Source organism: Xenopus tropicalis, chromosome 7 (assembly GCF_000004195.4).
Source record: "Xenopus tropicalis strain Nigerian chromosome 7, UCB_Xtro_10.0, whole genome shotgun sequence".
Taxonomy (NCBI): Eukaryota; Metazoa; Chordata; class Amphibia; order Anura; family Pipidae; genus Xenopus; species Xenopus tropicalis.
In genome coordinates, this window is record NC_030683.2 from 104,010,117 (window position 1) to 104,026,975 (window position 16,859).

The 16,859-nt window shown below is 38.5% G+C and overlaps 1 protein-coding gene across 4 annotated transcripts; it reads left to right on the forward strand.

The window, feature by feature from the left end:
• Positions 1 to 2,202: 2,202 nt before the first annotated feature.
• ccdc106 (coiled-coil domain containing 106) lies at positions 2,203 to 11,123 on the forward strand. Of its 4 annotated transcripts, none has more exons than XM_004916214.4 (6): positions 2,203 to 3,271; positions 3,961 to 4,061; positions 4,424 to 4,531; positions 8,665 to 8,841; positions 9,602 to 9,808; positions 10,421 to 11,123. In XM_004916214.4, exons 2-6 carry the CDS (start codon positions 4,034 to 4,036, stop codon positions 10,735 to 10,737), a joined length of 837 nt encoding a protein of 278 aa, XP_004916271.1. In that variant the 5' UTR covers positions 2,203 to 3,271; positions 3,961 to 4,033; the 3' UTR covers positions 10,738 to 11,123. The 4 variants fall into 4 exon arrangements, with proteins under 4 accessions (XP_004916271.1, XP_031762254.1, XP_031762255.1 ...); XM_031906394.1 differs by having other exon boundaries at positions 3,978 to 4,061; XM_031906395.1 differs by having other exon boundaries at positions 3,990 to 4,061.
• Positions 11,124 to 16,859: the final 5,736 nt, after the last annotated feature.

Genomic DNA, 16,859 nt, shown 5'->3' on the forward strand with positions numbered 1-16,859 from the left:
TAAAATATTGCAACACTGGCCACTCAGGGCAGTCAGATACCCCAATGCCATCCTGTATATAGCAGCTTTTAGGCTACATTCATACTGCAGAAATGTACAGATTATATTCAGCAGGATCTGATAACTGAATCCAAAGAAAGATCATTGAGTTCTCGGACAATCTGATTCTCACACTATGCTATCCGTTTTTGTACCACTCAATACTGGAGTGCTCAACCTGTAGGAAACCTTTTTTGGGTCAGGTGCTAAACAGTGGATAGACCAGTGATCCCCAAGCAGTGGATCTTGAGCAACAAGTTTTGGAAACACAAAGACACCATTTTGCTACAAGCAGAGCCTCCTGCAGGCCAGCAGCAGCATGAGGCTACCAAATTGCCAATCACAGTCCTTATTTGGCATCCCCAAAGAACTTTTTTCTTGTGTGGCTTGTGTGGCTCACCAACACTTTTTACATCTCAAAAGCAGGGTCACTGAAACACACCAGAATGACAAAAATTAGTGGTTCAAAAGTGCTTTAATGCCTCCACAGTGTAGATACAGAGAAGGCAACATTTGTATACAGATATGGGATCTGTCATCCAGAAAGCTTTAAAATGCAGAAAGGCCATCTCCCAGAGACTTAATTGTAGATTTTTAAAAATGATTTCCTCTTTCTCAGTCCCAGCTAAAATATAATTAATCCTTATTGGAGGCAAGTATAGAGATCCAAATTGCAGAAAGATCCATTATCCAGAAAACCCCCGGTCCTAAGCATTCTGGATAACAGGGCAAACAGTAATACACACTACAGGACTAATGCAAAAATATTGGTCCAGATGTTAGTCTTACTGTGAGGTTTGATATAATATCCTATATTCTTATATCGATATAATCTTATATTTATATATGCATGTATTTTTCTAACTTTGATACACTTTGATGCTTAGCATATCATACTCCATTTTAGAAATGTATCTCCATTTTGTAACAGCAACCAGCAAGGCTTGAACATCCCATAATAGTTGTTTTTCCCAAATAGTACTCTTGCACAGCTTGCACCTTACAAAATATGAGCCTTGAAAAACAACTTAATGTTATCTATGCACTGACACCTTTTCTACTCCTTGTGTCCTCCTTGTCCCGTATTAGCCATCCTTGAAGGCCATCTCTGAAGATAATGAAATAGGCCATCTTTGTTTCAAAGCTAATGTTACAATGATTTCTTTGTATTTGCACGTACACAAGGGGTATAAGAACTATGAGCACGTAAGAATAAACTGGACAAGTTTGAACTTCCATTGGAGTTGTGTCGTTCTTGTCCCTGTATACGTCTTTGTCCTGGCAGGAGGTCTCCCATGGATTACTAAATTTACAGTCTGTGGTCAGGAACCCTTACACTTACACCAGTGACCATCCTCAGGGAAGCAAACTCACAAGCTGCGTTTTGGCAGTTATGGTAGTGCACCTCCTAAAATGTATATGTATAATTCCAAAAGAGGACCAGCACTACTTTTAATTCTAATTGTAATTATTTATTTGTGTATATGCACATATATATATATAACCCTGGTTTTGTTGCCAGCTTTCATGGAAAAAAATACTGCCTTCTTATTAGTTATCTTCTGATACTGCCCATAATATTGACAACAAGCATCCGTTTTTCCAATTTTGAATATTTATTGAAGTTCTCCATTAAACAGAACAGAAGAATAAACAAGCAAGATTTAAAGCTGTTTATCATTTGTCTTAGACATTCTAAAGCATTAAAAGATATGGAAAATTTAAAGGAAAGGAAACCCACACAAGCATGGGGCGAATATATCTGTATTCAGGAGTCTGAAGATTTTAGCTGAGTCTTATTTCAGTGGTTAAACATGTAAATTTAATAGTTGACTCTGCTGTCTTAAGGTTGGCTACAGGTAACCCCATGAATTTTATAATTGCTAAAAATATGTTGAGGGTTTTTTTACATACTTGCTAGTCTTTTGCACCAAGTATGAGGTTCTACACTTGGGGGCAAATGTGAGTTTAGAGCTTAATACATAAAAACTCACCCTTATTTTATTTATTTCTATGGGATTTTTAGAAGTGTATCAATGGTTGAACTCTAACTTTCACTAAATGATAAATATGTTTCCAAAAATTCCCATAGAAATTAATAGAAAGTGGGTTTTTCTGTGGTAAGCTCTAATCTCACATTTTGATAAATCTGCCCCTAGGTCTATATTTGTGCCTGAGTGTGATGTTATTTGGCACACAGGAAGTAAAGGCACAAACCGACCATCTCTCACTTCTGGCATTACAGAGCACCGTAGGGGGTTTGGTAGAGTAGCTACTGTGTGAAGCTGACCAGACATGGACATTGTTGCAGAATGTTGTCAGCGTGTGTTTGGGCCTTTTATTTAAGTGGCTTGGCTTGCTACAGGGTGACTGTACCTTTCTGATCCAATGACTTCACTCTTACAGGGCAAATGATTCTTCTTTTTTATTCTGGGACAGACACATGGACTGTGGCAGTTGCTGGTGATTCAGTGTTGTTTTTCATGCAGATCGTACAAGACCATGAGACAATCATAAGTTCTAGAATCAGGTTTGAAACCATACCTGGCTGCAGCTCAACCTCTATATTACCCCCCCCCTCCCCCCAATAACCCATTGCTCCCTCCCTGTTCCCACTCCTTGTTCTGTAGCAAAGGCTAGAGGATTCTTTTGTCCAAAGGAAAGGGGGGCCCACAACCTAAATGGTCTTTATTTAAACTAAGAGTTTTTTTGAAGGGGCTCCCTTTCAGCCTGGCTGGCTGCAGAATCACATTGTGTGAGCCTGTTAAGGCTGTTAGATACAAACAGTAGCTTGATGTCCATGTTCTCCTGAGAGGTTGTACGGATATATAATAAGAATTTCCAGGTTCTGGTGGGTGAGATTTTTGCTGTTGCCCTTGCCATCATTTTCCTGCTGGAGCAGAGCAGCATTGTGGTACCCAGGCTTATCCTGCAGCTTCCTTACATAGAGGGCAAAGCACCCTGGCAAGATCTGCCTGCTGTAGAGCTGCCTGTCAGCTGCTGGTTCCCAGAGCCAAACGGAGAAGTAACACGGAACATAATTTCCCCTCCGGTGCTGAATTGCTGAAGGAGACACAGAACGAAATGTGGGGGGAAGGGAAAGAAGCCATTTTAATTGCATTATCTCATCTGATCGCTGTGCTTAATTTCCCACTTCCTAGGCTTCCGCTCTGATGTTACATGGAAAACTAGTTATATGCTGGATTCCTCTACAACATCGCTGGCTCATCGGGTGAGTTCCTGTGTGGCATCAGATCAGATGCTGAGAAATAACAGTGTTGTAGTAATATTATTATTACTGCCTCTTAGGATGATTTGGTGCTGTTTCAGAAATGAAGGCAATCCAGATCTTTCCTTCATATGAAGAAGTGGCATGACAAAAATAATTGTACATCAATTATATTTGATCTCTTAAACTCCTGCTAACTTTATGTAGTTATGTGTGGCAGTGACAGCTGCCTTTTAAGAGGGGTTACTTTAGAGGTATATATATGGGGCAACATTCATATTGGTGCCCTGCAGAGCAGCAATTTTATGCAGTGTTGCTTTGGGCCCCCATAAATTCAACCAGGGGTGTAACCACAATGACAGAAGGCCAGAATTGTAAAGAGCCTGATCGGAATTGGTTTTGGGCATGAGGGTTTAAAAGAATAAAAACACAATTCTAAGAAAAACCCCACTTATGGCTCTTGTTGAACCTAGTTATATACTGCCATATATATTGCCATTTTGGTGAAATTGTATCATTTTAATTCCAAGCATTCCTACCTTTTTTATGTGCCCTTAGTGATGTTACACTGACTTGCACCAAAATCAGCATTTAATTGCACAATGTTGAATTGCATCTACGTTACTGCTACAGAGTAAGCATGGTCTCTTGGCATCTGAAACTGCTTAGTATGTGCTTTTTATTCCTTGTAGTTTTTAATCTGATCCAGGCAAAATTGCAGGTGACTCACTTTCTTTGAACTACACTGATACCGAGAATTAACCAATGGCTGTTAACAATCACCGGAGACGAAGTAAGTAGCGTCAGAAAATGCAAATATCAAGAGTTCCAATCATGGAACTGAATGGCACTCACTGAGGCTAATGTACTATTAATGGACAGTGCTGTACCAGTGCATCAACTCATAGCAATCATTCACCACTTGGGCCTTAAATAACAAAAAAAGTAACTAATTACTGCAGACAGAATAAGGAATATATACCTGTGATTAATTGCAATGGGTGACTGCATAGGTAAATAGGCCCAGTGTTAGTAAATGTGTCTTACTGTGTAAATCTCTTTTAGATAATACCCATATGAAACATCACCACTGATATTTTAAAAATAGAATTACAGGTATCTGCAATTCTCATAGATTACTGACTTTTATTACAGCCAAAAAGGGAGGTGAGACTTACGATAGCTCAATCCCTTTTGAAGAGAATCTGCGCAGAGAATGTCTATCTTTATACTGTCTCGGTTCCCAGCAGAATAACTCAGAAGGTAAGCGATGTCTAGCAGTGCCCTACTTTATGTGTGATTAGCTTCTGTAATATCCTAAGTACTTGATGTTGCTCATTTCAAATAAGTCAAATCAATAGAGAGATCCAATCAAAGCCCCAGCTCATTACTATCAAAGAGAATCCCATAGCAAGAAGCAGGGGATTTGTCTGTTAGAACACTGGAGCTGCGGCTTTGTCTGCCCCATGTTTAATTGGTCTAGGGCTTGCATTAAAAGAAGTGGTGGATCCATAGGGGACTGCCACATTTGAGAACTACTGTTCTAGAATCCCCTTGTTTGAGCCTATAGAGCAAGGAGACATGGTGGCTAGTGCTGCTGCTTTGCAGTGCTGGGGTCATACATTTGATTCTGGGTGTTGTTTGTGTGTATTTTATTCCCATATTCCAAAACATACAGACATGTTAGTTGGCTGTAAACTGAGCATAGCTGGTGCATAGAAGGGCCCTTAGACTGCTTAGCAGTTGCCAGACTGGCAATCTGTGGATTCTAGGAAATGTTAGAGAGGCTGCTGTTAGATGCCATAGACAGTCACTATTTATTGGGCTGGTGGGGGCTGTTTGGGCCTTTGTGTACTTGAAATGCCAGGGCCTATTTTGAATCCCAATCCTGACATGTTCATTTGAATCTCTGTAAAGTGCTGTGTATATGTGTGAGTAATATAAGTAAACCACACTTATAATTGCTATGGGATCATATTGAAATCTTTATTTTTTTAAACATTTTGCAATACTGGTTTGGCTGAGCAAGATATTGCCAGCACTGAAGCTGTGAGGCGAGATCTTATGCCGGAACAAGTACATAGCCAGTCACAGTAGGAGTCAAGCTTCGGTGGAACAATTACATTTATGACTGGAGATTCAGTTCTTTGTAAAAAGGGCAGTATGTGCTATTCTGGAGGAGACTGGTGCTCCCGTTTCACCACCTGGATGTCCCTGGTGTAATCAGATGGTTAATGTGATAAATAAAAATCTCCCCATTACAGTGCATTAATCTTAACTACAAACTATAGTTGGCCAAAAATAAGGATTGCAACGCAATTGGAAACATAGGAAAATCCAAGTTAATGCCTTCAAATATGGTTTGCTGAATGGACTAAACCAGGGCTGGACTGGAATTCGAAATAGGCTGGGCCACCGGACCTAAACACACCCTTACATTGTACATGTGATGTCACACGCACTGATGTTGTGGAAGTGACGTCACGCACAGTGTGTGCGTGACATCACTTCCTCAAAGCCCACAACCCCCTACACCCTCAGCTCCATCACTGGATTTCATATGGAAATCCACAGCGGTGGCTGGGGGCTTTTTTTTAATAAAGAAAATATAGGCACTCCAGGGTGCCTTATTATAAATATGCTCCTTCCTCTAACATTGCTAGTCTGGGCCTGGGTTTATCAGTCTCTAAGTTTTCTATTTGCAGTCTGTTCATTTTTATGTTTTTCAACCAATACTCTGAAAGGATATTTGTATTAGTGTGTCCTTTTTATACAAGATTTCTGTCCATTTCTGTAAATTAACTCTTTTGGTTTTATGCAAAGGCTTTGCATGCTAAGGTTTATTAAACGTGGCTAATGTCATATAACTTTGCTTACTGCTGTTGGTGTTGTTGCCCTGGTCAGTTGCTATTGATTCTCACTGAAGGTTGGAGCCCTGGTTCCTAATGGAAAGTTCTAGAAGAGATCTTTGTATGTTTAGTGCTCATGAATACTAGCAAAGAACTTGTCACGTTGCCTACTGGCCTTTTCATTTTGAAGAGTAATAGACTACTTGAATTTAAGGCTATGGTAATGCATTTGTCCTTTTTACAGCTAATCCATTGGCAGACAGAATGATGAGCTGGCCATTCACCCAAATTAACTTTACTGAAAATGTTTTTATTCCTTTGCACACACTTGCTGTAAATCTGTGGGAACATGGAACACAACTTTATGAAAGAAGACTTTTTTCTGTAGATGGGAGGATCTCGCTTATATGAATGTGTTTTTCTTTATAACCTTAGCAGGCCACCAGTAATTTAGCTCTTTTGTTCACCTACATTGATGTCTCTGTAATAAGAAGATGTAGGTAGAACTGTATGCGCCTTTCTCCCTGCCAGGTGTTTAAAACTGCAACGATAATAGACCCTTTGTGTACATCTCTCATAACTGACTCATAGAAGGCTTTGGTGTACCCGTAACTTCCCTCTCCTTATTGTTTCTTGGTGAGATGACTTAAGTTAAAAGTATTACATAAGGTGGGTTAGAAAGTTAATGACAGAGCAGTGTAGTGAAACAAATAAGAGAGCGGCCTAAGCAAGGAAACATATTGTAGTCAAAATAGCCCTAAATTGCTACTACAAACCTTAAATTAAGGGTTTTTTTTTTTACTTATTCTTTTTTTTTTTACTTTATTTTTGTTATAAAATGACTATTTTAGCTCTCACTTTTCACAAAATAAAGAGGTTTTACATTATAATATTAGCGTAGCAGGTTAGGAAAATATATTTCCAAATTTTACTTATATACTCAGTGTTTTGACACATCAAAGTCAGGGTTGAACCGGGCCAATGGGACACTGGGAAAAAACCCACAGGTTTCTGGCCCTCGTGAGTCCCACTGACCTAGATCCAATCCCCGCTGACCTCCCACCCTCGAACATGCCTAGGTAAGTATCAGACATGCTAGTTTAGAGGGCGGGGGAGGTGTGTGCAAGGGGTGCACACCCCAGTCTGACTCTGATCAAAGTTTTTGCAAATCAATTAGTTACTGTCATGCAGTTTAAAGCTAGTTTAAATTCCAAGGGAAAGTTAACATTTGGGACTGGAGGCTTAGTAAAAAGAGACTGGTTTAATATTTTCTAAACAGGAGCAGCAGTCTGGGGGAAAAAAGTTAGAGATTTAATAAATTGGGGGTGGGTATGCCTAACATATTGTCATCCCCAGTGTATTACCTTTTCCATATCTTTTAATCATCATACAAGAATATCGTATACTGAATATTTAAACATTTGAGTCATCTCTTGTTGGCACTGCTTATTATAATGGCATGTAACCTTGAGATGTAACCTTGGTAAGTAATCCTTGCTGCTACATTTTTGCTTTAAAACAAAAGTGAAACCTAAATAAAAATGTGTTGTTTCTATTATAATAAAAAGAGAAGTGAATTATTTGTGGCTCAGTTGAGTTTAATTTGCTATAGCATTAGGGCTGAAAGCTCAGGTCTGGAGGTTTTTGTTGTGTTTTGTGGCTCCACAGCTTGTTCTAATAACCTATTACTCCCATATCCAAGTCAACCTAGAATATAATCTTTTGCCTAATAAAAGAAAACAAAATTCTAAGCAACTTTGCAATATACAGTACATTCATTACAAATTTGAAATGGCTTTTGACTTCTCTGCCCTGGTGGCTCTGGCGTTTGAAACAATGTAACACAAACCAGCAGACTGACAGACCTGTCTTGCTGGAGGAGACTGACCTTTGCAACATTGTTTAAAAAGTAACAACCAGGAGTTCAGCAAATGCTGCTTTCAATAGCAATCACATTTACAAATTTACGAAGCACTGGACTTTTTTTCATGAATTCATTTTGGAAAGTTGTTTAGAATTATGTTTTCTTTTATTAGGCAAAACTTATTTTTGAGGGAAGTCTTTTAAGAATGCCCAATAAATAATGACAGTGTAGTTACTAATAACCCATTGCCAAAAGTTTGGCAGTCTTCTGTATACGACTACATGTTAAAGAAATCCAATTTTATTTATAACCTGGGACCATTCTCTTTCTCAACACTTTAAAACATTCTGCAGGCCTGAGAAAATAGATCTTCATTTATTAGATAGTTTAAATAACCAGGGAATGGTACCAATTGCTACCAACTCCTCATTCTAGCTATTTTTCTAGTTTATTTTATAGGTGTTTGGGGCTAATGGACCCTCACTATATATCAGTTGCAGGAACCCACGTCTGAGCTGTTGTGAAATACACTTTTATATATTTTTATATATCTTACCCTTTACAGGTCCAGGAATGGAGAATAGGATTTTTAAGCAGCTGTGCTGATACCCCTTAGTTTTGCACAGTTTATGGAGCCAGCACTGCAGCACCTCCAAATAATATTAACATATTACTGATTACAGAGATAACTGAGCCGCACACCCCCTCTATCATACTAATGAACAGCATGAAAACTCAACTTCACATGGCTCTGGAGAGGAATTCGTGGCTGCAGAAGAGAATTGAAGACCTGGAGGAAGAGAGGGATTTTCTCCGATGTCAGCTGGACAAGTTTATTTCCTGTACCAAATCTGATTCTGGTAATAAGCGAATCCAGTACAAGTACAGAATCTATTATCCAGAATTCTCAGGAGCTGAGATAAGGGATCTTTCCATAATTTGGATCTCTGTAGTTGAAAAAGCATTTAAACATTAAATAAACCCAACAGGATGGGTATGCCTCCAGTAAAGAGTAATTATATCATAGTAAGGATAAGGTACTGTTTTATTATAACAGAGAAAAAAGGAAATTATTTATAAAAATTTGAGTCTATGGGAGATGGACATCCTGTAATTCGGAGCTTTCTGGATAATTGATCCCAAACCTGTTCTACAAAACTGTGCTCATTATTTACATATTTATACATTATTAATTGAATGAATCTTTTGTGTTGAAGAGAAGAAAACTATCCATAACAGTATCTGAAATTCCTCGATTAACACCCACATGCTTACTTATAATGTTTTCTATGACTGGTATCTAACCCTCCTAAACGTCATAACTTAAATAACTCCCCCCCCCCCCCCCCATTTGTCTCCTAGAGGCTATGAAGTGAACTGGCAGTGGCTATTATTGGTCATTTCCACCACGTTATTTTTTGTTATGCTTTCCAACAGGCTCATATTGCAAGCACATATTAATTGCTGTTATTTAAGGTTGCTGGGTAATATGGCAGAAGATCGGGTCTGTTTGTGTGACAGGACATAAAAGTTATTTTCAAAGAGCTGTTTGAATTACAGTATTGCTTATTCTCTTCATTTTGTGGTTTGATGGAACACTCCTTTAATGATTTCTTACAGAGGAACATTCCAGAATAAAACAAACCAACTGGCGAAGTGAAGGGAAAGAGTGTTGTAATGAGGATCTGACTGATAATGACAGTATGTTGTCTGTAAGCGCTTATTCTGAAGAAGGTGACACCCTGGCAGACACCAAGAGGCAAAGGCAAAAGGGAAGTTGTAATAAGAGGGGGTTCTGCAAGCCAAAGATCAGGGAAAGGCAGAGAGGTGAGTTGCCTTTAAAATATAATCTGTTAAAAATCTTAGCTTTAGACCCACGGTGTTTGTGCCCATGAGTGTTTATGTGCTCTAGCAACCTTAACTACATGCAAGCCGAAAGGCACCATTCTAGGCATTTATGCACGTCGGCAAATTTGGATTGATCATAAAAGGGTTTGCCATTGCTGAATGTGACCATTATTGGATTTTATTTCATCAGGGACCCTTAAGTGACTGATGAGCTAATAATTGTTGTCCCCCCCCCCGGTGGGAGGGGTCTGCTAACTTAGTAGTGGGGGCCCCATGATTACCAGTGGCAGCCCTGCTCATGTGTGTGCACATTGATGGAGGTAAAAAACCTGCCTCTGCAAGCACTGGGCAGATCTCGGACATTAAATGTTTATTTACCAGTAATTAAACTGTTTAAGGACAAGACTTCTTATGTGTAAGTAAAAGTCTTCTATAATAGCCATTTCATGATTGCATGTGATTCCATTAGAGGACATATAAAGAAAATACAGATTCAGTTATTTACTACTCTCAAAGGAAGCAAATCTTCACTTTTACATTTTCATGGTTTTTAAAACCATTATTGTTTAACCTTATCCTATCTCTCTGCAGTGAAAGATGCTGATGGTGTCCTTTGCCGATACAAGAAAATCCTTTCCACTTTTCAAAAGTTAAAGAGTATGAGCAGGGCGTTTGAGCACCATCGTGTGGATCGTAACACTGTAGCCCTAAGTACTCCTATAGCCGAGCTCTTGATTGTAGCGCCTGAGAAAATAGCCGAGGTTGGAGAATTTGACCCATCCAAAGAAAGACTGCTGGAATATTCTAGACGTTGCTTCTTGGCGTTGGATGAGGAGACCCTTGAGAAGGTCCAAACACTTAAGAAAAATAAGCTACTTTTGCCCATCACCTATCGTTTCAAGCGATGATTTCCTTGCGTTCACCACCTTACAAATTAGTTAATTTCCCCTGTCCAATGGGCCATAGCTTTTGATCCTGAGTTTCAAGAAATAATGGAGATCTTTTATACTTGCAGATCTCTTAATTCTGATATTTACTTACTTAGGAATGTTGGCATGAGTGTGGCATTTCATTTCAAGGACTTTGCTCTTTTTACTGTAAATTTCAGTGTAATAATGAGACACCCTTGAGCAAAATCTCCATCAGGGTGGACAAAATATGTAAATACTGTATTTTTATTTATTGAAGCAGGCTGTCCAGCCATCTCTTCCTGTAAGGATAAAGACACACACAGCTAGTAGTCGCAGCTATTTGTCACAGCTACTAAAATATACAATGCTGATCATTTACTGATAATTGGTGTGTTTTAGCAGAGGCAATTCGAGGGGTATATTTATCATGCTGTGTAAAAAGTGGAGTAAAACATTACTAGTGATGTTGCTCATACGACCCATGTAAGAGATCAGGTAAATGGGAAAAGCAACACAGAACTGATATACTACAAAGCACATGTATATAAATAATATTGTTATGGACATGGCCTGCCATTTTAATGTGACATTTCTAATAACTCTATGTATTGCGTTATATACAAAAATGTACAAATATTACAGAAAAGATTTAAGATTATTATTCAATATTTTTCTCTTGATTTTTTGAAGTGTCTGTCCCACTGTATCAAACACTGATCAATATATTATTAGAGTTTAAATAAAAGAAAACGTTAAACTAATAAAAAATGTTTTGAAATAATTGAATTAATTTGAAGGTTAAACTTGCGAGGGGACATGATTACTCTGTACAAGTACATTAGAGGGGATTATAGGCAGTTACATAGTTACATAGTTACATAGGGTTGAAAAAAGACCTGTGTCCATCAAGTTCAACCCATCCAAGTAAACCCAGCACACCTAACCCACACCTACCAATCTATACACTCACATACATAAACTATAAATACAACCACTAGTACTAACTGTAGATATTAGTATCACAATAGCCTTGGATATTCTGATTGATCAAGAACTCATCCAGGCCCCTCTTAAAGGCATTAACAGAATCTGCCATTACCACATCACTAGGAAGGGCATTCCATAACCTCACTGCCCTCACCGTGAAAAACCACCTACGCTGCTTCAAATGGAAACTCCTTTCCTCTAATCTAAAGGGGTGACCTCTGGTGCGTTGATTGTTTTTATGGGAAAAAAGAACACCCCCCAACTGCCTATAATCCCCTCTAATGTACTTGTATGGGGGATGTTCTTTTTTCCCATAAAAACAATCAACGCACCAGAGGTCACCCCTTTAGATTAGAGGAACGGAGCTTCCATTAGAAGCAGTGATGGGGTTTTTCACGGTGAGGGCAGTGAGGTTATGGAATGCCCTTCCTAGTGATGTGGTAATGGCAGATTCTGTTAATGCCTTTAAGAGGGGCCTGGATGAGTTCTTGAACAATCAGAATATCCAAGGCTATTGTGATACTAATATCTACAGTTAGTATTAGTGGTTGTATATATAGTGTATGTATGTGAGTGTATAGATTGGTAGGTGTGGGTTGTGTGTGCTGGGTTTACTTGGATGGGTTGAACTTGATGGACTCTGGTCTTTTTTCAACCCTATGTAACTATGTAACTATGAAGGTTAGTTTATTAATCAACGGAGTGAGTAAATCATAAATCCTTACTCAATTTCTTCTCTTTATCTCAATTCTTACAGTTCCCATCCACTATCCTTTTTCACTATTAAACCAACAAATATATCACTTAGCTATCAACATACATACTATATATAACTTCTACTGTCATGCTCTGCCTTTTAATGTGCTGACAGCAAATTACATAGTAGCTATGTTTCAAAGAAAAAAAATAAAAAAGGAACTGATCAATGTACATTCCCAGGCCTGTGCTTTACTGGCAAGTCATCCTTTACAAGGGTATACAAAAGGGTCTATAGAACCAATTTAAAATAACTGGTGTGATCCAGACTATGTCCACTGAGGCCCAAACATCCTCTTGCAGGACTAGTAAATAGTGGCTGCTATGGCATTTATGACTGCTCCCTTGGCATTTGCCAGAACCTACAGATTGCCAGTCCAGGCCTGGGATAGAATGCAGCCTCTAGTATGACTACCTATCATACTGATTGTTTGTTTTTATACAATACAATAAAATCCATTCAGGAAGAATAAAATTGAGGAAAAATCTAGACCAGGGGGCCCCAACCTTGGAAAAAGCATGGAAAAAGTTCCTGGGGGTGCAAATTAGAGCTATGATTGGCTCCTATGTGGGCCAACTTTAAGCTTTCAGCTCTCTAACCTCTTAGTTAGTCAGTGACTTGTTGGGGCCACATGGGACATAACTGTTCAGTTAGTTTGCTTTTGATACTTAACACGCAGGTTAGATTCAAAAGCAAACAGTCATATTCCATACGGCAACCCTCAAGTCACTGATTGGTCACTGACTGGTAACAGGTTAAAGAGCTGCAAGGGAGGAAGTTGGGTTCTGGCTATTATGTTAGGCATCTATTCACTCCAGTCTTTATAGGTTACATTTTTGGCTAATTAACTATATTGAAAATATTTTTTATTTTAAACCGCCAATCAATTTACCTAGTTTCAGTTTTTTACTAAACGATTCCTTTAATATATAAATGGGGACCATATCATGAACTTGTGAATATTTATTCAGCAGTTGATTTTCTGCGGATTCTAATGCCAGAGGGGCTGCTGTAAGATGCCATAGAGAGTCACTATTTTGTGGGTGGGGTGGTGGGAGGCTTTTGGGCCACTGTGTCCTTGAAATGTCAGGGCCTATTTTGAATCCCAGACCGGGCCTGACTGAAGGGCATCCACTGAGATTAGTAGAATATCTATAGCAATCTTAAAAACAGGTTAAGTTGTTATATAGTGTGTCTGTCCCTAAGATTTATTGACTGATAGAAGCTCAGAGCAGACAAAGCATGTGCTGTACCTCACGTTGAAACTACTGGGGACATATTTTGAAGCAGAATATACATGTTAATGCTTTTATTGTCAGGGCATGTGCATAAGACGCAATATCACTAGGTATCTGCAAAGCTAAGCTTTGAAAACCATGTACTGTTTTTTTACAATCATTCAACAAAATATGAATTGCTTACTTAATGGGAGGTGGCCCTCTCGTTTTTCTCGAGTTTTCTGGATTATGTTTTTTTTTTATAATGGATCCCATCTATGTACACTGTGCCATGATGACAAAAATCCCTGAAAATGCCATCCCCATTGCATATTCTGCATATTCATTCTGCATCAGCCAAACAGATTATAGTTTTAAAAAATATGCATTTCAAAATAAACATTCCTGTGCTAAAAGGCAAATTGCTTCATATATATGAAATGCATTACACACACCAAGGCCTTACTTGAGAAATAACTTTATTCTATTTCTAAACATATAGGTTACACACAACTACTGGAGGTGAAACAGAGCTTACACTCTAAAAGTGGTTTGAGACACAGTCATGAAAACATATACTGAAATATTGCTACTCTGAATAAACAATTTCCCACGCTCAGATTATAGCTTAATTAGTTAATTAGTTTGCAAACTAGAGCAAAAGCTTTAGGCTTCTTATCAAAATGGTATTGATTGATATGGACTTCTTCCACACTTCACATAATCATACTTGAAAGCAAATGGGCCCTTGCAACTGTATCAGCCACATCAAATTTGCCTTCCTGTAGTGTGTGTGCTGTAGTTTGACCACAAGATGGCATTGTACGTAAATAGATTATTTTTAGGGATGAACAGAATCTAGGAATTAGCAATATCACAGCACTTTTGCAAGACCAGGAAATAATTGCTTTGGGGCTCAGATTAAGGGCAATTTAGGGCAAGTTTTGGGGTGAGCTGTTATTTGCTGTCTTACAAATTCATGGAAGACTAGCCTTAAAGGAACAGTTCAGTGTAAAAATAAAAACTGGGTAAAATGGATAGACTGCACAAAATAAAAAATATGTGCAATATAGTTAGGCAAAAATGTAATCTATAAAGGCTGGAGTGGGCAGATGTCTAACATAATAGCCAATCCAGGGACTGGTCCAATTGCCATCTTGGAGTCAGGAAGGAATTTTTTCCCCTCTACGGCAAATTAGAGAGGCTTCAGATTTTTTTTCAGAGGTTTTTTGCCATCCTCTGGATCAACTAGAAGTTAGGCAGGTTATATATAGGCATTATGGTTGAACATAATGGACATATTTTTTTTTTTTTCAACCTAACTTACTATGTAATATTTACACTATGTATGGGATCTGTTATCCAAAATGCTCCTTTGCTTCTTTTGAGACCTCAACAAACAAGCAGATAATGTATAGGCTGTCAGAGATAAAGTAATATTCTTGGTTGTTTTTATCCTTATTTATAAAGGCTAGAAATTTTAATTACCATAGCAGTATGACAAGTATGGCATTCTTTTTATATACTGTATATGTAAGCTGTTTTTAAGTTAAGCAATTTTGACAAGAAAGGGGAACTTTAACCTAAATATTCAAAAAAACAATTGAGGTGTATTGTTAAAATGGGACTAAAGGTAGGATGTCCTGCTCCCAATCACTGGTTTTATACAATGTCTTTCCAAAGTACAGTGATCAATTAAAGTAAGATGCCTTTATTAAAGTATCTGGAGGCACAAGTAATAATTCTAGCCTTATGGGTTCTTTGTCATGAAAGTTTAATAAGTATTCCGTGAAGCCTGAAAGCCAGATGCTGATTGCTGTCTTTTGGTAAGATAATGTAAAAACCTCTTGAGAGCTCTGCTAAGACCACACACAGGGCTGCCATTAGAATGTATGGGGCCCTGTAATACTTAGTTATCAGGGCCCTCCCAACCAGCCCATAAAGTATTGCACAACTTACATAACCGTATAACTAGAGGGGCTGTTTAAGCAGGGAGTATATAACATGATAATGTGCTGCACTGAAATGAAAAACATTTGACCGTAAGCAGTCATGCTATATACATGGATGAGCAAGGCTGTCGCAAAAAAATATGGGGCCTAAGGTGAAAACGAAGCACTGCGCTTTGCCACACCCTTTAGCCATAAATACCCATACATGGCAGTAAGATCACTGCAGAAATTAATTATAAACACATTAACTACATCCAGACATGGCAGTAAGATTGCTACAAAAAATGGACAATTACCAGATTAACCCCAAATATACCAGGGAGATCACTGCAGGAAATGGATAGATTGAGAGCATTACCTAGCATTACTAGTGCTCCCATGCTGCTTGCCTGGCTCTGCCTCCTACATACCTGAAACTCCCTTAATGATTTATTATAGTCTTGCATTACACAGTGCAAAATTTAAATTTTTTCATCCTAAGAAGATGAAGTGAGGCAATGAGCAGCCAGCAGCGCCAAAAGAGAGGTAAGGGAGCTGTCAGCTATCCTGTAGTATATGGGGTTGCTTGCTTTTTTGAGGGCAAAATCAAACCTCCCAACATTTGAAAAATAGAAAGAGGGAGAAAAAGATCTTCTGCATGCAGAACTGAAAATACCATAACCATTTTCCAAAACCTAACCCAGGCGGTCCAGTATAATTATTACAGAAAATAGATAACAAGCATTTTAACCCCAAATGAGCCGGTATAATCACTACAGATAATCAGCATATTAACCCCAGATATGCCAGTATAGTTAATACAGAAAATAATCAGCATATTAACCGGACTTGCCAGTATAATTAAAATAACTTACTAACACACTAACTAAAATTGACCAGATCTTGAACAGGTTTGATTTCCCGTCGGATTGGGCACTCGTCGATGTGGTCCTTGGTCCGATGGCGCCTATGTCCAACATTTTAATTTGGACCCTAGGGCCAAATGATGGAACTAGCTCGATATTCCCCAAGGTGGGCATATTGGAAGTAGATACGCTCATTTGGTGACCTCGCCAGTAGAGCAGATCGCAATGTGTATGGCCACCTTTAGTTAGCCACCTTTATTTTTTAAATGTTTTATGTGGAAAAAAAATGATTTAAAAATAATGATGGTCAACCCAGGATACATGGTGCTGCCCAAAGGCAAAACCTAGTCCCTATAACACT

What these genes read in the sequence shown, in the direction of transcription:
- ccdc106 (XM_004916214.4), top strand. Translation starts at nt 4,034, where the DNA reads ATGGCTGTTAACAATCACCGGAGACGAA. An exon ending in CCAGCAGAATAACTCAGAAG is followed by an intron (nt 4,532 to 8,664) that starts GTAAGCGATGTC and finishes TACTGATTACAG; the next exon opens with AGATAACTGAGCCGCACACC. An exon ending in CTGTACCAAATCTGATTCTG is followed by an intron (nt 8,842 to 9,601) that starts GTAATAAGCGAA and finishes GATTTCTTACAG; the next exon opens with AGGAACATTCCAGAATAAAA.